Below are 26,233 nucleotides of genomic sequence, written 5' to 3'. Positions count from 1 at the left end.
CAGTGTTGACTCCCACAATATATTGCACACAATGAAATCACAAAAGAAATCAGGGGAAAACATGAGATGTAAAAATAATCTTAAAAAAAAACTTTTCTCCTCACTACTGACAGCTTTTTTCTTCTTCTCTTAAAATAATTACATTTCATTTCACATTTTGGAATAATTCCCAACAGTGAAAGAAAGTGCTGAATCTGCCTTCTTCTGTGTGTGGTGTGGGGTCTGGGCAAAACTAGTGAGCTATTTTATACAAGTAGAAAAGATTAAGTCTGTGCACCATTCATTTTTTCACTTTAAAACGTAGTAAAGAATACAAACATAAATAAATCTTTTTTTGTTACAGAATTTTTTCTGTATTTTTTTTTAGAAATATGTCTTCCTTGTGCCATCACGTCACCGTCTATTATTTACATATAGAAACATTTATTCAATTTTTTAAAATTCCCTTTCTTTCTCTTCATGCTTTCCAACCTCTAAACATTTTAAAATTACGCTTTTACAGTGATTATGATTTATTATTTTCTACATTTGGTTTCCCCGTAAATAATAAAGCCTAAAAAAAGGACTGGAAAAAAATGCTTTTATAAAGTTTGCAGTGGTGATCACAGTGTGTTATTTAGATTGTATCATACACGAACACAAATTTTCAACATAGTGCACACAGCCATATTTAAACCACTCAGGTACCTGACATCAAAAGTCTGCAGCATAAGGAACCAGAGCATGGAAAGAGTAACAATTTTGGTGAATATATAATGTTAAACAACACTCCAGTAAACTCTGTCTGTTTTCCCCCTTTTTCTCAGTCTTTTTAAATTCAAAACACATAATGCAACATTAAAAACAATATAAGGAGCTTTTGCAGTTTTGTAAAAAAGGCCAGATTTTCTAATATTTGTATGACCATTAAAAGAAATGCTCTGTACCTGAATGAATCAAAAACTCTGTGTCTATGTGTGTATTTGAGTGTGTGTCTGTGTATGTAGGTTGCATTAGGGGTCCACAATAGTCTTAAATTGCTTGCCTCTAAAAGCTCACTGTCGGTGTCCCCTCTTAGTTAATCAGGTCTTGTGTCCACCTTTATTCCTCAAAGGACATTTCAACCACTCTAATATCCTTCCTTAACCTCTCTTATTTTCCCTCTAAATTTTGATATATTGTTATGCCATGCTATTATCCACGCGCTCATCTCCACTCAGGCTGGACCTCTCCTTGTCCTCCTCCTTTAGCGAGGCCGGGACCCCCCTCCCTGATTACCATTCCATTAAAGTGAATTCTCCTTTCAGTGAGTGACCACGTCCCCGGTCCCTCTGCCTTTCATTCTGAGGACTCCTCTTCATCGCTCGCTCTCTCTCTCTCCCCTTCCTCTGTTATTGCCCCTGCTAACACGTGCCTGAGCCTCTAATTGGACCCCCCATATCTGCCCCCCCTCTTGGATGTAGGCTGGAGAGGCCCGGGGGCAAAGCACAGATCCACACCTCCCACCCTCCCGCTCTTTCTCTCGACTTTCTCCCAATGAAATGCTGCTTCTTAATTACAGTCACCCAACACTGATTGTTATTGACTGAAGCTCTCGCGGCTCAGGACGAGTGACGGACAGATTAGGTTCATTATGGGCCCGTCCTCCACGAAGGAGAGAGAAGGGAAGAGGAAGAGAGGAGGGATCTGTGCAAGACAACACAGAGTCACATGTGTTTACTATTTACAGTCTTTCACTTTGTCGCTTGTCAAACTGATACACAGGTAGCCTTTAAACAACTGTGATACATCATAAACTGGACCTCAAGGTGTGGCTAATGCCTCAAAAGGAGCTTAAATCATCCCTTGCTTTTACTTTTAACAATATTTGTTCAAATCTCATTGCTACATGTGAGTTTTTCCAATCAGTTTGTTTGTTTCTGGACACAGAGTCATAGGAGAGAGCAGATCTAGTTGAGAACACACAAGTTTTTGATTTTTTATGTCAGAGCTTTTTTTCAAAGTTTCAAATCATCTACCATAAAATTCATTGTATAAACCATACTTCAGTCAGGACCACTTTGTTGAGAAACACATAATTTGAAATTTCTTCATTTGCAGTTATTAATGAGCACTTGTGCTATTACTTATATTTGGCTGTTCTGGGATCCCCCTGCCCTTCCGTGAGTCTACATAGAAAGCAGGAACAGCACACGTTCCTGCTCTTCCTGTGCCAATCTGGAAGCCTAAGGCAGGGAACAAAGCAGCAAAAAACCCAGAGCAGAGCAGGCAACAATGACATTAAGTCAGAAGCAGAATGAAGGAGGAGCTGGGGTGGAGGAGGGTTGCAAGAGCAGCTTGCAGCAAAAGTGGAGCAAAAAGTAGTAGGCTGGAGAAGTTTAAATAAGGCAGCATGAGTGTGATTAGTCAATAGCTTGCTTGGAGCAAATCAGCTGGCTATCAGCTGATGGGGGCTTGCTTGGGATCAGCTGAACTACATGCTCAATTTTTAATTTTCGTTTTTTTTTTTTCATTTGAAAAGTGGGCCGCCAGGATATATACCAGGGTGACTAGTTTACCTGTATTAACTGATTAACCACGTGATGTCATTACCAAAAGTTTGTGCAGCTGCCCTGTCACAAACAGCCTAACAATATTAAAAATTAACTATGTAATGCAAACAGCTGCATCACTGTTTAGAACATGCTGGAACACATAATGAAAAAAACCAGACCAGCAGGGTTTGGCGCTACTTTTTAACTGCTTTTCTTCCTTTCGTTTAGTGCTGAATTGACTAGAAACACTCCTCAGTAAGGACAACAAATGACAGGCAGAGGAGGGCAGAGAGGCTTGCTGGCTGTGAGTTTGTCAACAACCATAAGAGGCCAAAAGCCCCATTACCATATTGTAGCTAATAGATGTGCAAAAACAGATGATAAAAGAAGAGCAACACAGCTGCACAGAAACTGCATGTTATGAACTCTGCTGAATGAAATGAGAGTCACACACAGAGGGAAGGTTTAAACCTTTTCTCATTTAGAGGGTACAAAAACAGAGTGTGGCTTATTCAACAGAGTGACTTATATTCTTTATTTTATTGTAAACAGTTAATGGAAAAAAATGTTAGAACATTTTGGCGCAGTTGTATATTGTCTGCTTGTCAACCTTAGCTGAACATTTTTAGCCAGCAAAGTTTGTGAAATTCATTTTTGCTCCTTGCTACTCTTCTTGAAAGCTGTGCATCTGTATAGAAGCAGCAGAAACACAGCATAAGAGGTGTTTCCATTCATTACTTGCTATTTGAAAAAATCGTTCTAAGTTTAAAAAGGGAATCCATACACAGCTAAGGAAATACTGTTTGACTTTAAGTCAAATAAAGCTTTAAAGTTCCTAAAGGAACAGTGTAGTAACACCTGCTGGATTTCAGTTAAACATTATGAGTGGCTGGAGTGAAAAATAAGATTTTATTTCTGATAATACATGAAGAAATCACCATTTTCTTTAAAACCTTAAACATTCCTGATTGTGCACAAATGAATGTGCAGTCTAAGTTTTATGAAGTACAATAAAAGGAAAATGAAGAAGATATTCAGGTAATTTTTATCGCTTAAGCTACTCCAAAGGCTTTGAACAGAAACCTTTTTCTTTCACAGATAAACTCTCACTGCAGCCTGAAAACCTCCATGTCTACAGTAAAAAATCCTGCAGACAACATTTTAAAAATCTGCATTTCAGTTTGCAGCATATTATCTCAGTTCAAGTGATTATTCTGGAAAAGCCGCCACACATGGCAGAGTCCATGCCAGATAAACCATTCACATGCAGACATACAAAAAAATCACAATCCAGAGCAGATTTAGAGTCTGGGCCTTAATGCCTGCTGTAGACTCTCGTAATCACAACCTCGTATTAGACTCATAAATGCAGAGGGATGGACATTTGGGCTGAGAAACACTTTGGCTGCTTGAGAAAAGATCTGTGATCTCATCAATATGCTCTCCTGGCAACTGTTAAAGCTAATAAAGAGTATAAAGAATCAAAATGAAGAAAAAGCATTGTGATATGAGACAGAATTTATCCCTGAGTTAAAAGGGTGTCACTATCTTTGTAGACTATTTAACTGCCTGATTAAAACAGAAAACTGTATAGATTCTCTGGTAAACTCAAAAACTTGGGAGTGAGGAGGTGAATTTTAAAGTAGCAGTAAATACCTTGTATCGTCCTTTTGAAGAACGCTTTGCAGGCCTCACACGAGGCCACTCCGTAGTGGTACCCTGAGGCGATGTCACCACACACCAGGCAAAGCCTCTTGGGAATGGCATTGAGCATGTACTCGCACTTGATTGGCGAGTCGTCTGCCACGCCCCCGGAGCAGTCCTCGTAGCGGCGTAGACAGGCTGCTCCTCCCCCCAGCATGGCTGGGTTGAACATTGGCGGGGAGTCCAGGGCGTGCGGGTGTCTGCTGCCGTTTACGTAGCCTCCACTGGCGTCCGAGTTCCCGCTGGGACTGTGGTGGCTACCGGTGTCTACAAGAGAAGAGGACGGACTGGAAGGCTCGGTTTTGACGTAGGAACCACAGCTGGAGGAGAGGTGTCGGTCGTCAGAGGGCATTCTGTTTAACAACCTGGAGGAACAGAAGCAGAGACGAAAGCTGGAGTCAGTTTAGTTTGCATATGGGCTGTTATTTCTAGTTATGTATAAATTTATTATAAATTAAACTCTCAGCTACATGAGTGTGAGTGTGTGCTCATGCGTGTGGTTCTGTGTTTATTAGAACGCACACTGGAGCGAGTGAGCATGAAGGACAACTTGAAACAACAGAAAGAGAAACAAAAACTTTATGTCCTTCTGCTCTCTGCCTTTTAAAACTCACATCTGCATGTACTGATGTTAAACTGTGGAGGAGCCGTTCTGTTGTGCATCCTGTTTGAGTGAAACAAGCTCAGATCTTTCTTGTATGACCACAGACTTTAGACTAAGACCAGGTTTTAGGTGATCTGAGGCTCAAATGTTATTCTGCATCAGCTTTGCTCCTGACCCCTCCTCTTTTTGAGACAAACAGGAGCGCAGGTTTATTTGCTTTTCAAAAATCATGAGCACTTGGCCCTAGAATGACATCTACATCAGATGGTAAGAAGCCTACGCTGCACACCAAGACACAAACCAAAGCAAGCCAAAGAGTTTCTAAATCACTGCTGTGCTATTCTCAATTCAGGAGTAAAGAGGAAACATTTTATACACTCATAATGTGCAATACAGAAACTTTTAAGAGTCTATCGACACCTGTTACAATAGAACGGTATCAACAACTGTTTCAATACCAAAACAGCAAATATAGAAGTCACACATACTCAAAACTGGATAATTTAATACTTTAAAACACCTAAAATACCACACAAACTCCTGCACACTGATGGCAACTGATATATCAGTTTTATAGATCAATAGTCTTTGTGAAAAATGTTGATTTTGAAAAATTTAAATTTTATTGTTTTTCTTTTGAACTTCCTCCACCATTCCTCTTGGGCTTTGGCCAGTTTAGTACAGGATGGACGGGTCAGAAATGCTGCCTCAGAATGAGCCACATGGAGATAATTCAGACACTATTATTTTTTTATTTACCCTGCATGCAGCAACATCTGACAAGTGCTCTGAATCCTGCTTTTCATCAGGGATAGTCCACAGACAGACCCCCCTCCCCTGGAACTACACAGCAGTGTTAATTTTGGCAGCTATTTTTAATTTTAGTCCAAGTCTTAGTCTTTAGATGAAATGTGTTTTAGTTTTAGTCTCATTTTAGACATTTCTACCTTTTTTTTAGTTTTAGTGTAGTTTTAGTTGACAAAAACTCAAAAACATTTTAGTCTACTTTTAGTCCATATGAAGTCCTCACATTTTAGTCTTTACTTTTAGTCCAAGCATTTATTTTCTTGCCTAAATCTGGTACCAAATCATGGTAGTGTGTTCTCTGCTAAACCTGGGGTCCCTGCTTTCTACAGCTGAAGGCAGAATAACCATAGCTGCACTGCTCTTTGACAGATTTACCAACAGTGGAGAAATATCACGAATTTTGAATGTCTGACGAAAACTACATTACATTGTAGTCCAGTTTTAGTCATCTTGATGAAAACTTACTTTTTGTCAGTTTTAGCCATCACAGATCTATTTTTGTTAGTTTCAGTCTAGTTTTTGTCATGGAAAAAAGGCTGTCAACGCACATTTTTAGTCATAGTCTTAGTCGATGAAATTAACACCGCTACACAATGAACTTTTTTTTAAAGATTATTTTTGTGCTTATTTTGCCTTTATAAGAATGAGAAGAGAGGAAATATGGGGAGGGAGAGAGTGGAGGAAGACCTGCACCAAACAGGGCTGAGACTGGGAATCAATCCCATGACTAGCGTGCTGAGGACTATAGCCCCTGTATGTAGGCGCCTGCTCTACCCACTGAGCAACACTGGCACCCCACAATGCACTTTTACAGACACGTCTACAGCTTACACTTTATCCTTACAAGAGGATGTCAGTTAAGTTTTGTTATACATTACTGATAAAATAGAGCAAAACTTGCTTTGAGTTATTTCTTTTAAAAAATGATTTTTTCTGTGTTTTTTGCTTTAATCAGAGAGATAGGACAGTGGACAGAGCTTGAGACAGAGATGTGAGAGTGGGGAATGACATGCGGTGAAAGAGCCACAAGATGGACTCAAACCCAGGCCGCCTGTGTGCATAGGGTACAACCCAACCTCTAGTCCAGCTGCACCCCTTGACTTCTCTTATTATTTATTCTTTATTAAGCAGGAAAATAAATGTTTAAATTGTAAATCAGGTTTGGTTTGAAAAAATCTGAGATTTACATTTAGGGAATATCACCCAGTCCTAATGGATTCACTTATCTCCAACTTATGAAAAATTTATTGTTCCCAGAAGTTTTGGAAAGTTTAATACGATTCATCATTCAGATAACAATTATGGTATCGTCTTGAAAAGTCTGGTAACAAAAATGTTACATTTTTTATTGAAAATTTTTAATATATACTGTCTTCATTCAGGAAAAATGTCCAAAATAAGGGTAATTGACAGTTGGCTTGAGTAATTTGGCAGGTTATCTGTTATATGTTTTATTTTTCCAGTGTCCATGAAATAATATAATTAATTAAAAAGTGTGTCTATCCCTCTGGCTCTGTTCTCTCTCTTCCCACTCTAAATCTAAATCAATCTATATGAACTCCATCTTTATCTTCTGTAACATTAAGGTAATGAACAGAATAATGTACCAGTAGTTCTAATCCAGAAACACAATATTATTCTTAAATGGAAAATTAAATTTGCTGCATTACGTTTATTTTGTCATGATAATATAAGTAAGTTTTAGGCTTACAATTTTATCAGAGTATTTTGATTGCATAAATCCCTGAAGTGTAAAAGCTGAACAGTTTTCAGATGTAAAGAACATCTAATTTCTTACAATAAAATGAACACTTTGCAAAACAATAACTCTAAACGTGAACATTTTTTAGGCTGTACACCTTTAGAAATATCACAATAGCACTGATTTCAAGAGTCCAAATGGTCAAGAGAACTTTCCACTTCTCAATTTCACTTATGAGGCATGTAATACTTTATGTCCAACAGAATTAATCAGATAACCTCATTTTTTTCTGCACAGATTTCTTAGACATAAGAAACCTTACATGAAAGTAAATCTGCATCAGAAAGCAAAGAAATGATCCAAGCTCGTCTGTTGTCTGATGCCTTACAAGATGTACTGATGGTTGCTTTCCTCCATCATCGCCTGATCATTGTGCAAGAGATTCATCAGCCGTGATGGAGCACTCCGATCCTTCTGAGTTTGATAGATTATGTTACAGACGCGAGCATTTATGTGTTGGAATGCCAAGTGATCTACTACGGTGGCGTATTTCTCTCCGGCAAAATGGTAACTAACGAGCATGTCAACAGATGCCCCATACATCTAGCAAACAATGCCCACAATTGGTCGTCTGCCAGAAGTAAATGAATGAATGAAACTTCAGAAGGCTGTTAATGGACACAGAGAGGTGTTACACTCAGCATATGGAGCATCATGGGTAATACATGACCCAATCAATAGTCCTGGTTGGTTTGCCAAAGGACGGTGCTGGGTTACGCTGGACTGAAGAGAGACGTTTGAGAGAGGAAGAGGAAGAGGCGCTGACCTGGGATTAAGTTCCCTAATCCTACACTTCATTAGAAAATATGGGAAAATGTCATTCTTACACCTTTTCCTGCACATTAGATGTATGAAATTATAAACCAGATTGCCCATCATAAACTTTCCTTTTTTTTGTTTCCACTTTTTTGTTCAGATAAAAGCTGAAAGAAATCCCCGTGACGGGAATTAATATGATTTAGGGGAGGAAATGCTTTTTTAGCCTCAAGAATATATAGGAAAAACAAAACTATTCCTTTAAACTTTAAGGATATCTGCATGTGTTACCTAAAAGACTTAAAATTCAAGAAACACAACGTTCTCTGTGGCAGATATTACTCGATCCTAGAGTCAAGTCTAAGCTAAAACACGCAAAAAAATGAAAAAATATTAATTGGAAGCAGGCTAAAACTGTGACTTACACAAGGTATATACATAAAATCTAACATCAAAATCAATACTTTTCATACCTTTTTCTACACTCTCCTCATACATTTTAAGACCCAGTGGTGTCTTCAATTTCTTACCTGTTTTATAAGAGAACTGTATATGTTTTGTGCTGATTATAGGACAAAAATATGAAAAAGGAAAATGGCAGGAGAATTTTCAGATCAGGCTTTGAGAATGATCCCATAGTAGCTGTCAATGGAAGGTCTGTTCTTTTTACTTAAACAGCTGGAAGCTAGTTTTAGTCACTTCACTGTTGCAGCTGATAAGCTATAGCTCACTAACGTTGAGTTCTACCAATTCTAATAATTTATTTTGAAACGTAACAAGATATACTGGCAATTCAAACAAATATTTGTCATAAAATATATATAAACAAAAAGGAGCCTCAGTATGGAAAAAACCATAGACTGGTCACACACTGATGGCATCCTATTCTCCAACCGGCATTTGTCACAATTAATCCAATATGATTGAATTGCCAGTATGTCTTGGTTCTTCAAAATTCAATGATCCAATCCACCAAACAAGAGTCAATAGTAGAATATGTCGTTTGGCTTCACTGGTACAACCCACATACTCAGCTCTGCTGTTCATCCCACAAACTCATGTTCCTTACAAATGTGGCACCATTTTAAAGGGAAATAAACTGGCTTTCCAACTGTATAAGATTTATTTCCAAGAAGCATTGTTACAACAACGAAATAATCTAACAAACACAAGTTTATTTACTTTTTTTTGTTTAGTGTTCATAGATATTAGGGCTGAGTGATCCCCCAGGTTCACAATAAGCATCACTATACAGACGATATAATATGATACTTATTACCATTCACATTGTTTTTGGATAATAAACATGTCCTATTCACTAAGCAGCTGCTCTTTATCAAAGAGGCTAATAGCAAAGGTAAGGTTTTGATAATTCTTGACTTTAAAAGACATTGATTTAGATCCTCAAAGATCCTAGATGTTAATCAAAATATCTTTCTTGCTTTTATTTTTAATACAACAAAATATTCTGGTTGAATTCAACTACAGGCCAACTTGAATTTGCAAGAATGCCTTTTTGCTTTACATTTGCACAAAAAAATTCAGCAGAGTTTCTGTAATTCACCAACAGGTGGAGATTTAACGCCTGCAATCTTTGAGCAGCTGCTATATCAATTCTGTAACATCTGTATCAATACAGGTATCAGAAACCAGTTGATACTTTGGCATTTCTATATTTTGAGAAAGGCCTAATAGATGTAAATATTCTAAACTTTCTTGACTTCAATTCTTTGGTTTCTGTGACAAAATTCTTCAATTTCACAGAAATGCAACATTCAAGCAATTCGGTTCTGAATCTCAGTTATTGAAAGATCTCCGTTCCTTTAAGTTAAAATTGTTTTCTCTCTTTTTCAAAATTTTGGATGTGGGCTGCTGCCAGTGTTTTCTTATGAGCCTTATTCGCACTATTCATTACACTTAACAGTAATGTTAGGCACATTCCCCTAATAACTCCAGTATGCAGCCACCACAGCATCAACCAAAACTGACTTTTTAAGTTTCTCATAATGATATTTTTTTATCAGTTCAAGAGACTTCCTATAAAAAGTTAATCTTGCTTGCTGCATTGTCAGCCGTTATTACTCATTACAAGTTATTTTGACTGTCTTTTTGGCTTGCAGTATCATAAATTAGACGTTTATCAGGAATTGTCACATGAATTTGGCTTGTGAAAAGTGTAATTATGACTACAGTTAGATGTATACACTTGGTAAGATTTGAGTTTTTCCAATGTGGCTTCAATAAAATGCTCTCAAACAAAGCATGAAATGAGGCCTGGGTGTGCACTAGCACTGCTGCCTCTGTCAGTCGGTGATGAAATGATACAAACTTCTGCCCTCCATACTCGAGGGTGAGCACAGTGGAAAGCCATGTGAAGAATGTGTGAAACTACCAGGAAGACAATACTGATCAGATTTCTTAGTCTTGTTTTTGGGGCAGCCCCTGTTTTCAAACTTAGGTGTTGCGGTTAGGAACCCATTTTCCCTTGTGCTCTCTCTTTGCATAAGTGTTTAAATAAAGCCATGAAGTCATCAGGCCCTGACAACATGAAACCTCCCTTTTAACTGCTAACAGGGCGGTGGGTGCAGGGAGGAGGAGATGGCCTCCACCCCTGGGTCTAGATCAGATCTATTGATCCTTTTGCTTCCTTCCTGTTCCAGATGAAAAAATAAACCCTCCTCTTACGGGTCCCAGACATTCCTTATGCATTTTTAATCAGGCAGGACTGTTAACATAGTGTGAGATGGAGTGATACAACGTTATAATACTTTGTGGTTTATAGAAGATTCGCAGGGCTTATGTTAAGTCTAACAATCAGTACGCACCTACAGTCAACTGGAAGGTGTATTTTCTACCATCTAAGGGAATTGGAGGGAGCGGGGTGGTAACAGTTAATACATCACGGCAGCGAGATAGGGGGATTCCCTGAGGAGTAGTACGTTGTGGCATATGCAAAAAGTAGTTCATTCCACACTTAGCACACAGTAGCGCTGGGGAGATGTTTTTTGTTAGCTTTAATGGAAATTTCTAATGGCTCCTTTCAAATCTGTCGAAATGAAATAATGGCACAAGACGCCAATTCGCACAGACAGAAATAGCTTCATAGTTTCATAATTTGGCCCCCCTCTCTTATTAAAAAGAGACGTGGAGTTTTCCAAGCACAGCCTGACTCTTCTCAACCCACCCCGCTCCCCTGGCAACACACACTCAAACACGCAGGCTGCACCTTATATCTAATGGGGTAGTGTTTGCTCCGCCGCGCAGAAAAATGGTACAAACGGAGCAGACAAGCAAGACTCATCAGACAGACGTGAAGGTCACCTGCCTTCTCTGCTTGGCTGTTTCTTAGAGGCCCAGACGGCCCCACAATGGACGCCTCGGTGCGGCAGACACTCAGGTCTCAGTCTGTTCAGCACAATGGAAAAAAGAGCACAAGAGAGCTGTCCATAATGTTTCAGACGTGCTGCTCAGATCAGTACAACTCTTTTAAATACTTTTGTTTTGGAGCCAAAGTGAGATGGGTGTGAAAAGATCCCACCAGAGCAGCTTAAAATCTAAAATATTTGTGTGTGCATGTTTGTGTGTGTTTTGGCATGCCTCCTAATGCTGGCAGTATTGCAGATCCCCTGCTTCCCAACATAAATCCTGAATCCATCCACCTCTTCTCCGAACCATAAAGTATGTCTGCAGCCTCCAAAATTCTGCATGATAAATTTTTACCACCACTCCAAAAATACAGATCTTAAATCTAAAAGGCAGTTCTCCCACAACGACCTCATGCTGTCCCACGAATGAAGAGTTAAAAATCCCCCTCTGCATATTTTACTATGTATTTTCCCACTGAGGTGAAATGTTATTGTTGAGCTCGGGGTTAAGCTTGTAGCAGGGAGCACTGCGTAAATCACGGTGCTGAACACACAGCCGAACATGGTAGCGCAGAAGGACAGAGGCAAGGAGCCATGCATGAAATTAGTTCATTAATCTTTCTATGATAGGCCGTCCTTGTTTGGGGCAAACTCTATCAGCTTTAAACGGAGTGCCCCTCTCTGCCTGACACATAGATTACACTGTGAGTCCGCAGCCTGGGTGTCTGGGAAATGAATGGTCACGCAAGCGGGAAAATGGGGTAGCGTGTGTCGCCCGAGTGTTAAGTAGCAACAACAACATGCGCGTGACACAGCGTTGGCACAAATGAAGGTCAGCAGAAAAATGTGAGCGTTCTAAGATTTAAATGTACGATTGTTGCGCTGCTGTGAATAATGTCGTCTGTCTTCATTGAAAAGCTGAGATTTAAAATGTGGTTTTGATGCACATTTAAAGGTAATATGCTGATCTGTACCATAAAGACTATGTAAGCTGTGCATGTCTTTAGCGTGTTGTTGACAGTCAGCGGTTACATTAAATATATTTTTTAAGATCATTTTGGGGGGCCTCTTTTGTATTTGTTGGACAGGATAGCTAAGGAGTGACAGGAAGTAAGGGGAGAGTGAGGGAAAACCCGTGCATCAAACAGGGCCTGGATCGAAATTCGTACATGTCGCCGGTGCATCAAGGACTGTAGCCTCTGCATGTGGGCGCCTGCTCCACCAACTGAGCTAAAACAGCATCCAAATAATTCAGACACAACCATTTTACCACTTACTGAGAACAGCTGTTGACTGTTGTGTGCGTAACACACCTTATCAGCCTCCATAAGAGAAGAACATGTCTTTTCTCTTTATGCTATGTTCATGTCAATCATTCTGTATTCTATTTTCCTTTATATTTGATTGAGGCGACTGCTTTTCTTCTTCTGATGTCTACTATTGATGTGTGAATTTCTCAAGCCAGGGTGTCACCTCCCAGTAGTTGAAGCACTTTTTTTATCTACTAACTATACTTTCTGCTACGGGTATTTTCCGTGTCTTTGTAAGCTTTTTTAACAAACAATGCATTTTTACCCAATATTTTTTGTTTCTTCGGATGCTTTTTGTATCTGATATCTTTTACTTTTATATCCAATATCTATAATTTCTTGGGAGGTTTTTATAATCAATATTTTTTGTTTCTAGGGACTCTGTTAATTCCAATATTTTTCATTTTGGTTTTTTTTTTTTAACTGATACTTTGTGCTTTTGTTATCCCTATATTTTTCCCGTTCCTTAGTATGCTTTTTATTTCTGACACTTTTAACTTTTATATTAAATTTTTTTTCGTTTTTTAGGACATTTCTATATCAAAAACTTTTTTCATTTCTTTGTATGTTCAGTTAACCAATATGCATTTTTATTCAATATTTTTTTTGGTTTTGTTGTTTACTTTTATATCTGATACTTATAACTTCTATATCTGATATTTTATGTTTCTGATGGTGCACTAATATCCAATATTTTCTGTGTTTTGTTATGTTTTTTTTTTTTAACCAAAAGTTAATGCTTTTTTTCTGCAATATTTTTTGTTTCTTAGTATGCTTTTATTTCTGATACTTTTAACTTTTATATAAAATATTTTTTGTTTCTTAGGACGCTTTTGTATTCAATATTTTTCATTTCTTGGTAGGTGTGTTTTAACCCATACTTTATGCCTTTTTTATCACAATTTTCTTCTCAGTATGCTTTTGTATCTGATACTATTAATTTATATCAATATTTTTTGTTTCCTAGGTTGCTTTATATCCAATATTTTGTCATCTTGTGGTAGGCTTTTTTTTTCCAAATTCTTTTTTGTTTCATTGCATGACCTATTGTCTAATATTTTTTATAAGCATGCTTTTTGATTTTTTTGTTTTTAGTATGCTATTATTTGTACCTGATGTTCGGTTGCACGCGCATTCCTTTTTCCACTCAGCTGCAAGACAAATTTTTCGCTGCTGAAAATGAGGGCTGCTATTGCCTCACTAAATGTTAGCAAAGTTTCTAACTATTTTATGACTTTAGAATCTATAAATAGTTAGAAAATTGTGAAAAAATTCCCTGAAAAATTGTCTTGAAAGCAAAATGACATCTAAAAGTGTGTAGTATTGTCAAACCAACACTTTAAAACTTAAAATAATTCAATTAGCTATTATAAAGAGAAAGAAGACAAACTAATATTATCAATTTAGATTCTGGCACTGTATATTTTCCGTCATAACTACTTTGAAAACTGGCTTTATACTAACTAGCCATTTATGAGATCATTTTTTATTGATTCCTTTTCACATAAAGAAATTGTTAGAGCTCTAAGCAGAATTTGGAGTTCTGCGCTGCTGAGGGTTAAATTGATAACAGTAGTACTCAATTAACCATTTAATGATACTACTTAAACACTTCAATATCTAATCTTGTCAAAGTCAACAGAGGTTAGAGTTCACAGCTGAAATCTCGAGAATATGCTGACACTTACAATCTTTGATGCTGAAAAATCAATCTTCATCGATCATGTTTTAAAACTACAACAGGATTATATATACACGTATCACATCATCCTTAAAGTTTACTCTCATTAGGTTAGAGAGCCTCAATAGCAGTTTTACTGCATGGCAGATGCACTGCTTCTCTATCTTTCTAGCACACACACTTGTGCGTGCACACACTGAAGCACACATACGCTCATGAACAGCAAACTTCCAGCATATGGCCTCTTCAATGTCACTGCCACAAGGAGCGATTGCATAGATTTCCCACATGGATGATGTCTCCTTACCTAGAGTATCACCCCCCATCTACATACACGTCGTGCACCTCCAGGAAATTGCTCTCTGCAAAGTCAAACACACCCCTAACTGCCTTTTAAAAGGAGACAGAAGAAGAAGAAGGGGGAAGAATAAACGAGCGGAGACTTAAGCCGTCATTGGGAATCAGAGGGGGACTCATGAGGGACAGTTACGATATTGATTTCATAAATAAACAGAGATGGCCATCGATCCTAATGTTATTTTGCATTTCAATTACTGCCCAGAAACATAACCTTCAAACGTCTGCTCCTCCACAGTAATAACATCCACTGATAATCACGAGCCCGTCTTGTCCCCTGCAAATTGGCTTTTCTCTCCATCTCTCTCTCTCTCCTCTTTTTTTCTCTCCTCCAAATGTGTAAATGACACAACTTTGCATTTGCCTAATGGTATTAGGGCATGGGCTGAATTTCAAGTGCGACTCAGGCTGATACAGTGAGCGCTCCGGTCAATTGACACAATGCAAATGAACGTGCTGAAGAGGAATTAAGTTCACAATGTGAGACCTCGCGAAGCTACGATGAGGCCCATTAAATTAAACATGCCGGCTGACCCACACTCCATGATTAGACACTCTCTCTCTCTCAGTGTGTGTGTTAATTTCATTTGATCAATAAAACAAACTCTTTCTAAGAAGTCCTCTCTGCAGCCTGCATTCATGAAAAGAACATTTTGATTGATACACAGAAGCGACCATCTTCATCCTGATGGATTCAGAGTCCTTGACAGGCTGCCTTAAGGATGTATCTATATCAAGAGAGGGTCATGACATGTAATGAAGTTATTTCTCCCTTCACAGCTCTTCCCTCTTATGCAGCAGCCATTAATAAACACGTCAGTATAAACCCTTAAAAAGCAGCATCTGAAGGAAATAATGACAGCTTTCTTCCTGCCATGTCTTTCCCTGAACTTTGACAACAGTGCTGCATTTTTCCTGAAAATGTGAACGCAGCACAGCCCTGTCCCACCACCTGCTCCCTCCATCCGTCAGTGGTCTCTGTACTTTTCCTTTCCAGTTGTTTTTACTGGTCCAATCAGCACGCTGTCCAACTTAAATATGACTTATATCTTTACCCGGGTGCCATGTTTTGATATTTTTGTTGCTGCATGATAATGTTACTCTGAGCGCAGAGAGGTGGAAACATGCAACTTTGTCCCCTCACACAAGTGATTCATCAGTCTGCAGGACAGCGACCTCCGTAGAGAGAAAACTAAATTTACACTCATGACGTCATGATTTACATGTTAAAAATACACATTTTTGCTTCTGACATGCACTAAAAATGCTTTTAAAAAGCAAATGAGAGCAGCAAAGAGAGCAAAATCAATCAAATATCAGCTTTGTTTCTATATTCACTATAGGGAAAATATATATTTTTTAATTGCTATAAATACAAACAAACTTTACGATGAGTTATTTCAGTCAGCTTGTTTAATAGTAGGTTATGGTTAAATACTTCAGCAATGCACAACGTGCCACATATTAGTATGAAACTTACTACAGAGTTCTAATTAAAGGATTAAAAAAATACTGAATACAAAGTATATATACATATTGATCTAAATCTAATGACTCTGCCTTGTTGTCTTTCTGAATGAACAGATTTGTGTGAAAATATCAATCACGGGTTAAACTTTTGTGTTTTTATTCACTGGCTGCCCTAAAAGTTTCACATATGCGTTCAAGTATACAAAGCAACTACATAACATATAATAATGTAATTGTGCAGATTTACTCTAGATATGATGATGTGTTCTTTTTACAGACACAGTCAGGTGTTTGTTTCCATGTTGTCTCCACTAAAATTAGATCTCAGGTCAGAGTGTGATTCTCTGCTCTCATCTGTATGTTTGTGCATGTGTGTGTGTGTGTGTGTCTGTGATTGTCCCCCTTCATGTGTGTGTGAGTACATACGTTTGACTACATGTGCTTCTATACATTCCTGTCTGTTTGCTGGTGAAGGGCACCTACGTGAACAGCAGGTGGGCTGAGAAGAGAATGGATCTGATTTAGGAGAGACAACTGAACGTGAACATGATTTAAGCTGTGGGTGTAAAAGGCACAGCATTAAAAAATGAAGAAGGAAATTTCAGGTAGGTAAAAAAGATTTAAAACTTTATACATAAGGTTAGGAGATGAATTGTCTAGGATAAGAAAACAATATCAGCAAACATGTCACAAATGGGGTTTGTTTTTCCTTAATAATCTTAACAATCTAAGGTCTGAAGCATACAAGGAAGATTTAGTAGTTAAATTCAAAAGACTGAGGCTCAGTTTTTGCTTATTTTAACATTATAATGGCCAAATATTTGGATTTTCCTTTTTCTTAAAAAATTTGTTTTTTAATTTTAAGGTTGCATATTTCAAATGAAGTTCATGACACTTTAATTAAACTTGATTCAACTTGGTCACAAAACCAACCACACCCCATGTGGATATTTTCCAAAAATGTAATAAAAATATAATTAATGAAGTAACTATTCCTTTCCTATCTTTTTAATAGAGGACACATTCTACCATAAAACTCTTTTGATGTTATCCTTTAAAATAGTCAAACCTGAAGCTTAAATATTTGTTTAGAAAAATCCTCAAAGAAGTGTGATAAGCTTAATAAGACTGAAGGTATAAGATCGTATTTGCCTCCTCAGCGGAGTCATGCGTGACAGTTGAATACTACAAGTCCTGAGACCTTTCACCTCGGGGGTCGCCAAGCCAAATGTCCTGAAAGGATTATTAATAGCATCCGTGAAGACAAACCTATTTAGTGTCAAATAAAGCAGAGCTTAATGTGACACTAAATACACAGATTTACAGTCTGCTTATCAAAAGAAGTTGTCTTCTGCTGTATGACGACATGGCTCACAAAATTACGAGTTAAAGAGTCTCTGAGTATGTGTACTGTTTATATTACAGATAGATTTACACATCAAGTTAAACTAACCTCCTAAGATAATGCAGCATTTATTTCAGAGTAGTCATTTAGAAGATGTACAGTGATATGGATTTGTGAGTTTTGTTCAAGACTTTGTGGCAGTTTTACAGCAGTGAACAAGGAGTCAATCTGAAAAACGCCTACACGTTCACACTCAAGAGTACACTGGGTTGTCTAGATGAGTATATGGGCTCATGCCTTGCAAACATGCAGATCTTCATTAAACAGATAAACAGTCTCACAAACACAGCCCGCAATATGCACTGTAAGAATTTGGGTTAATGTCACTGCACTGTCAATTTTTTTTGTACAATTAAATTAAAATTTAAATGTCTAAAGCATGTGCAAAAGTTTTGGTTGAAGAGATCCTGCAAAAAAAAAAAAAAAAAAATCAGAAAATTGCTGATTGTGCAAAAAAGTGGTGTTTAGAGTTGTATAAAAATAAAATTGCACTGCAGAAATTTATAAAGATTTATACATCAGTACCTTTTCAAAGAGATTAAAAGTAGCTCTATGGCTGCTCAGTACATTGAATTTTTAATATTTACTCAACACTTGTTAAACAAACTCTTTAAAGAGCACGATTTTTGTAAGAATGGCTATATGACACTGATTATTACTGATATCTTGCAATTAAAGGTTAAAAAATAATTAGAAATCAACATGTGCCTACTTAGTGAAGCACTAAAATACAAAATAAATCAAATCTACAGTCTAATCACCATACAATTCTTGCTAAAATCTCCTGATAAAACAGTAACTTTGAATGCAAAACTTTTCTGAATAATTCTCATTTTAATTCCTTATTTTTCTAAAGCCTGATTCTAATTGCAAATAAAGGATGGACTAAGCTAAAATTACAAGTGAACATTATAGAAGAAGTTTCTTTTTCATTGGTAGAGAGTAATGACAGTACTTTGAAAAGTGCTGAGTGGGTTAAACCTTCCCAATCCCATCTTCAGCTTATCATTATGAGGATCCCAGGAAAGGGTCTCCCTGTCCAGTCTTGTTCGGTTAAGAGAAGAGGGTCTTACCAGTCATGCAACGAGTGTGCTGGTTAAACGCTTACAGTCAGGATTGCAGTTACTTTGCTTTTGTATCTCCTGACTTGGTGTAAAACAAACTCCAGACAAATTTAATGTGAACATTTTTAACTGTTAACTGAGTTAACTGCATTTTGTTTACCTGCACTGCCACTGTAGGCATGATCTAGTCCCTGATTTTGTGTATTACATGGTGATTTAAACACAGGGCCCAAAACTGGAGTGCAGAATGAGATAGAAAGTGATCAAATCTTTATCAAACACAGTCTGCCCTACAAATACACTCTTATCTATCTCTAATAAACACACAGTCTCACTCAGACTGGGCGACAGTACAGTCACAGTTTTCCCTCTTTTGGACACAGTCGGACACCGGCGGCTGCCAGAGGATAGTCGTCTGGATATCGTCCGCATTAATCTGCTTCTGGCTTTTCCCTGCGGCTGAGGTTAAACCCTGGATCCTGATGCAGAGTTAGACAGCTGTAGGGCAGCGGTCCGACCTGGACTCCCTGTGGGCTGCGCTACTGCAGCCTCACTGACACTACTTACTCTGCTGTCCCATGAAGGGGGAGGTGGAGCTGAGATTACACCAGGAACTCTTTGGTTTTTAAATAGTTTTTAAATGTATTTTAGCACAAATTGATGAACCAAAGGAGAGTTTTTCTTTACTTTTTTTCCAAAAAAGGTAAAGATATTAAAGACATTTTGCATTCTAAATTTGACAAAATAGTATGGGTAGAAAATTAGAAAAGAAGGGAAAAAAGATGTGTAAAAAGATGCACCTACTGGTTATGATAGCACAGAGGGTCCGGGATGCACAGTTCGGAAACATCCATCAGTCCACGTTAAGCATTCCAGTTGTTGCAATAAAAATCAGATAAACAAACAGCTGGAGAGGAGCTGGAGAAGGAGATCAGTTCCTAAGTCTCCACATATCTTGAGGAAATATTGGTCAGGTGTTCCTGGGTGTTGTCTCCCCTCCCTCCCCTGCTCTCAAACAAAAAAAGAAAGAGAAACACCTTCTGCCTCGGCCCGACAAACTCCAGTCTGCACAGGTGCTGCACGCTCAGGCTCAAGAGGACGTGCGGAGAGAGGGAGAGTGGTGATGAGAGGAGGAAGACACTGAGGTAGAGATAAAGAGAAGAATCAGGAAGAAGAGGGGAGGAGATCAGGGGAGGGATGGAGAGAAAAAGAGAGAATAGAAGATACTGGCAGATGGATGGAGAGCAGCAGAGGAGAGAGCACTCAGGCTGAGGAAGTCAGAGAGGGGATTGAGTCTCCATTGAAGGCATGGGGGCTCTTTAAGAGCAGGGGGGGAGTTCAGAGCATATGGGGGCGTTGCTATTGGTCTCTTTCAGAGAAGGCTGTCCTGAGAGCAGCCAAAGAGGAGGAGGGATTATTGAGAGGGGAGGGGCTAATGGAGGAGCAGCCGGTGTCCAGTCATTCACAAGGGAGTCCTGCGAAACAGAGACACAGGAGACCCTCAAGAAAGACAGAATTCATGGATAAACAGACAGATAGAAGGATGGATGAGGAATTTCTTTAGAGGCAGAGTTGCTTTTTACATCTGCAGAAGTAAAACGAAGTGGACAGTTGCAACAAAAGCAGCTGCATGTTAACTGCAGGTTTGTTTACGGAGCTTTAAAAGGCTCAGTGCCAGCTTACAGGGCTAAACTTTTCCCTTTACTCTTTTATCCTCTCAGCTATGGATCTACTTTTCCACAGCTAGCCTTCCTTTAAAGTTAAGGCAGCTGCTTCGAACATATTTCATCAGTAACACTGTCAAGAGACTTTAGCTATGTTTTCAAGAAAATACGTGTTTAAAATCTAGACTTATTTTGAAAGAACAGTAAACATGATCTGTCCTTTCTGTCTTTATTATATTGTAGAGTGATGCATTCATTTGGTCTGTTTTCAAAAATACATCTCTACAAAAGTCTTCATGTTTAGGAAGAGCTGAAAGTGCCTTTATTACCCATTTAGAACGATTGCAGAATGATGGCCTGCCACACTGCTTTTAAGAGTAGAAGGGGAAGTAGGACCCTTAAAGTCCCTGTGAAGGGATAAAAAAATATATTATTTTAGGTTTGTTGTATGACAGGCCACTGTTTAATGAACCACCAGGTCAAGTTTCAGTCATGTAAAACATTTCTAAGTTTATCAAATTAAGCTTCAAAATCGTGGGAAAATGCAGCAGTAAAATCTGCTGTAGGATGGTGTGGGTGTGCCAGTTAAATGAGCTGAAGCTACCCCCACTCATGAGATATACAATCCTCTCAAATAAAAAAAAGCAAAAAGAGCAAAAACAGAAGTTGGGGATTAAATTTACTGTTTTCTGGTACAAATCTACTACTTTTAATGATCAATAGTCCAGAAATGGGTGAACAACTTTCTACCTGTCTAAATCCAAAATTAAATCACAGTGTTTTAACAGCTACTTTATTACAATATTTCTAGTGTGTAAAGAGGCAGTTTGGATTTCACTTTACAGGGACTTTAATTTTTAAGATTTATGTTTTGGGGGGCTTCCTATGCATTAACTGACAGAGAGGGACAGTGGAGAGAATCAGAAACAGGGATTAGAAAACTGGAATGACCTAAACACTACGCCATCAATGCCCCAATTTTAATTTTAAGTCAATTTTTAATCATTAACTAATTTTACCCCCTTGTTTTCTGACTTTTAACTCTTATTTTTGATGAAGCTTATGAAGACGGCTTGCTCTGGCTTGGTATGGAAAAGCCCCTCTTGCTATAGACTTAGACTCTCTTCAACTGTGCATTTACGTCCCATTATAGCATTACTTATCTTACCCAGATGTCTTTTACTCCCCTCTTCCTGCAACGGGAATGCTGCATTTCTATGTGATGTTTTATAAAACTATCAAAGGTGTATAGAGCTGTTGCCTCTCAATAATGTGCTGTAATAAAATGATTGTTTATCACAGTGGGTGGTGTAAGAGGATTAGCCACACCTGGCATCCAAGAGCCTGTACAAGATCCATAGACATGAGGGCATTTCTTTTCAATATTCACCAAAAAAAAAAAAAAAAAAAAACGGCCATGGCGGCCTTGAAACATTATGCAAATTAAAATTTGGGTAGTATTTTCCTGTATTGTTTATGCAACAGATCTTCAGAGTCCATCCTGAAAACCCCTAAGAATCCGGTTGTAAGAAACCGAGAGTGTCAATGACCTCTGAATATATTCCAACAATGACAGACAAGTTTAAGCGCATCTTTACCACAGCAGCCATCAGAGGAAACCAAACCCCCCTTTACCCACACAGCTGCCCCCTCCAACCCACTTCATCAACCCACATTTTCCTGATCGATGCAAAACCCATCACACGCTCTTATTGATCACAGCGTTGCTGTGTCGCCACAAGCCTCGGGACAGACTCTGTTTCCCAACCGTCTTTTAAATAAAAAGGAATTATAAATTTGAACGTTTTTTTCCCTTTCATGTCAGTCCATATCAAAGTCACAGGAGCAGAGGGCGATCACTTTAATAAAGGAGCTGTGCATCGTCAATTAAATCTTTGATCAATATTTTGGCATTTAATGTACTTTCCTGCAGAGGAAAACCGGGATATTCCTGCTGATCTGATTAAGACATCCAGACATAATCAATAGAAGAGATATGTTTATGTTTTTAATGAGGCGGAGAGAGGACAGAGGCTAATGTAAGAATGACATGTGTTGTTTCACATTAGTGTTGACTACTAGGGATGTTAATTGAATAAAGAAACATGTGGAGATGTTTGCTGGGGGTTTTCTTAGTTTCAGATCTCTCCTTTTTCCACAATGAGGGTGAACAATGCAGTACTGGAAATGTAAAGCTGCTGATTTGTTTAATTCAACACGTTATTAAATGGAAAACCTCCTATAACAATGGAAAATCTCATCAGTCAGGGTGTTTTTTATGACTATATGCTTAAAACAAATCTGCATTTCATTTTGCATCTTTATTGCCGTTTGTGTTGCCAGCTCTGTGAGGTGGGCCATATTGTCCATGGCTCATCTGCCTCCCTCCCTCAGCCGGCCAGCTTACACAGCAAGGCGACACCTGGCTTCATGGCATCTGACAGGAAATCTATTGAGCGCACAGTCTGTAATCCCACGATCACGCTATCGCCAAACCAAGAAACAGTAATCCAATCATTAAGTCTGTGTTTAAGCAAAACAGATTTTCAGCTCTAAGGCCGAGAGTGTGTCCCTTTAAGCAGATCACAGCTAGAGTGCGATCTAAACGCTGTCTGTGCGTTCTGTCTTTTCATTTTAGTCCTGTTCTCATTTACTGCTTTTCATTCCCTCTGTTGTATTCCCCATCCACAGTCTCCAAATGCTGGAATATGGCTTTAATTTTACAGAACAGATGGACAGAAAAGAGAATTGGGTTTATTTTTGGAGAGAACAACAGAAAATGTATGCACTCAGAAAACAAAGACACCTAAAAATTGAATTGTTACTCACCAAAAATCTTCCAAAATCTGATCAGCAGCGAAGAGATTTAACTGTCTGCGCACTCAGCAGCTTGTTCCTGAAAAGTGAAAAAGAACCAATCGTTATCTGTCAATAAATAGTAATTACATATTGTGTGGAGTTGAGGGACACGGCCTCGCTGTCACACTGGCTGTGTGTAATTAAATTCCTGATTCATGGGGAAACTGGTCTTTTATGTCTGACCTCCTGACCTCTCTGAGCAGACAGTGTGCAGCCGCACGGCTCAGCAGGAAACTCACTGTGGACCAGTCCTGACTGTATGCTGTGTTTGTGTGAGACTTCTTACCGTTAGTACTGCAGGTCAACTTTTAAACGTCACAAATTTTTTCCGCAACTATTTATGAAACAGCAGTTCTTGGGTCAAACTTCATTTTTAAAAGTCAAGAAATAATTGAGAATTAAAAAAAAGCCCTCAGTAAAATAACAAATCTACAACTATCTTCATAACAGAGATGCTTTTATTTGAGAAATATAACTTGTCAAAGAAATGATGCTGAACTTGTTTCTTGTTTCCTACAAGTTTACTCAAGCAGCAGCCACTTCATGTTCTTATAAGCCTCTGTGATTTGATAGAATTACTAATATTAAACGAAAAATACATAAGGGGAAAAATGAAGACTACATAATTTATAAATAAAGATATTAAGACTATGACTGTTTTCATATATGACTTATTATAAAACTAAGTTTTTGAAATCAGTTTAATCTCATCAATCAGTAACAAAAAAAAAAAAAACAGCTGCACAATCATATTTATTACATGCATTTCAAACTGTCAAAGTCCATGCAGATTTACTTTTTAACTTTGATTAGTTTTAATTTATTCATATTTGACTGAATAAATTTTTACACTTACATGAAAAATATAAAATAATCTACACCACAGCCAAAGAAAACTGAACTGTGCAGATTGCAGTAACATGAAAATGTTTTAATTTAAAAGAATAAAAGCCACAAAACAAGAAAGAAAAAAAAACATAAGGATGAAAATTGTCAGGTATTTCATTAAGAAAGCAGCTAAATTCATAGGTAAATATTCTCTCCAAAGCTAATAGAGAGAGGGGCTTTCAGAGGCTCAGCTTACAGACATATTATGAAATCTGACTGGTATTGTCAAGCTGTTTTTCTCCTACAGTACAAAAGTGTTTGTGCTGATTTGATTTTAGTTTAAGGTTGCAACTTATATCTTACATCTTATGACTGATTTTTTAAAAGATTTTTATGCCTTCATTGATAGTGGATGACAGTGGATAGAATAGGAAACAGGGATGAGAAAGTGTGGGAGAGACATGCAGGAAAGGAGCCACGGGCCGGACTTCAACCCCGGCCACCCAAATACATTGTGCGCAACCTAACCATTAGGCCATCTGCACCCTATGATGGTTTTAAGCGTTTTTCACATTGTCAAAGTCATTAAGAAATTATTTTTCCAAGTGAGACTAAACAGAGTCTTAAGTTATCACAAAAGACCAAAATGTGGCTAAGTCTTTTTTAAACACTACAGTGACAAAAATGGACGGTGTGCAGGAGTTTGCCTGCAATTTCTGATGGTGTCAGTCTTCTCTTACACATGTAACCTATGAAATATATGAAGGTATTTTACAGCTTTGGTATTCTTGGAAACTTTTGATCACTAAGAAAGGGAATATTATATCATTGGGGCTGAACGATTTGGAAAAATAACCTAATTGTGCCGCCCCCCCCCCACCACCACCAAAAAAAAACCATTACCATTTATCATGTTAACATTTTTTCAAGTTCTTCAAATTATGTATTATTCAACAAAAGTTATAAATCATTCTACATTATAACCAACACAATAGGTTAAACTTGGCCTGAACACATTGGGAAAAAATATCGAACTGCAATTGTTTTTACTTTTATTATCATTGGTAGGAGTTATTGTACTAAAGGGAATGATATTTTTTATGTTATTCTCACTCTGATTAGAAAAAAAAATATATAAAAATAACAAAAATATTCTTAAAAATCATCACACTTGGAGACACTTGATTGCATGATGTGTATTACATAACATCACTGCTGCAAAAAAGTTTTATACTGGCATTTTCACATATTTCAGGTTAAAGACTTATTGTACCATCTGCGACTATATATTCAACAGTCGTACTGGAAAAATGTGCCATATATATTATCATTAAGGCAGAACTTTGTGCTCAGAGTTCCACTTGTTCCTGAATTCCCATGTTGTGAAGTTTAATGAATTATTCTATTACTAGCTAATGCAAACAATGTTCAGAGCAAAATTAAAGACTCTTACTGTTTGTTCAGAAGTTCTTTGCAGAACTAGAGAGACAATTTGATTTGGAAGTGCAAATTTACAAAATGCTAAAAAAAGATATGAAAAGGAGATGTGTTTCTATTGCCAGAATCAAACTCTGGAGTAATGCAACATCTAGCATTCAAAAATCATTTTACACATGTGATTGATTTATCTGTTGTTATTTTCTCTACACCTCTGGAAGCTTGTAGCTTAATTTGATAAGAACGTCGGACAGGCTCATATAGAGATTTTTCACGTCTATTTCTGTTCAGTCACTAATAAAGACATGACGGCTAACTTTGTTTAAACTGTCAATGCTGTGTACTTATGTATTTTGTGTGATGACCCAATGAAAAATACTGCTACTACTACAATTACAACATATCAAAAATGTTGACAAACTTAATCCATATAGGATTTGCACCCCAATTATTGATTATATATAGGTTTGTAAGGCCAGTTAAAAAGCCACAGATTTATAACTGAATAGGAAGTGTAAAAAGCTTTGACTAGAGTGAACCAGATCAACAAAATTGTATCTTTATCCAACACAAAGCTCCTAACAGACCCTGAATTTGCACATTTCCCTCTGGCTGCCACACACTTGTTTGGCTGCTGTGCAGGAGGA

The 26,233-nt window shown here is 37.8% G+C and overlaps 1 protein-coding gene across 1 annotated transcript in view; it reads right to left on the bottom strand.

The window, feature by feature from the left end:
* Positions 1-19,724, bottom strand: part of esrrgb (estrogen-related receptor gamma b) — a 50,765-nt gene extending 31,041 nt beyond the window's left edge. Inside the window, exons 1-2 of the mRNA XM_041805690.1 lie at positions 19,603-19,724; positions 4,170-4,582 (exon numbers count right to left, since the gene is read on the bottom strand). Of these exons, the coding sequence (XP_041661624.1) occupies positions 4,170-4,582; positions 19,603-19,652 (463 nt within the window). The 5' untranslated portion in view covers positions 19,653-19,724. The remainder of the gene's footprint in view (positions 1-4,169; positions 4,583-19,602) is intronic.
* Positions 19,725-26,233: the final 6,509 nt, after the last annotated feature.

This window comes from Cheilinus undulatus, linkage group 14 (assembly GCF_018320785.1).
Source record: "Cheilinus undulatus linkage group 14, ASM1832078v1, whole genome shotgun sequence".
Lineage (NCBI taxonomy): Eukaryota > Metazoa > Chordata > Actinopteri > Labriformes > Labridae > Cheilinus > Cheilinus undulatus.
This window is presented reverse-complemented; position numbering and strand designations above follow the sequence as displayed.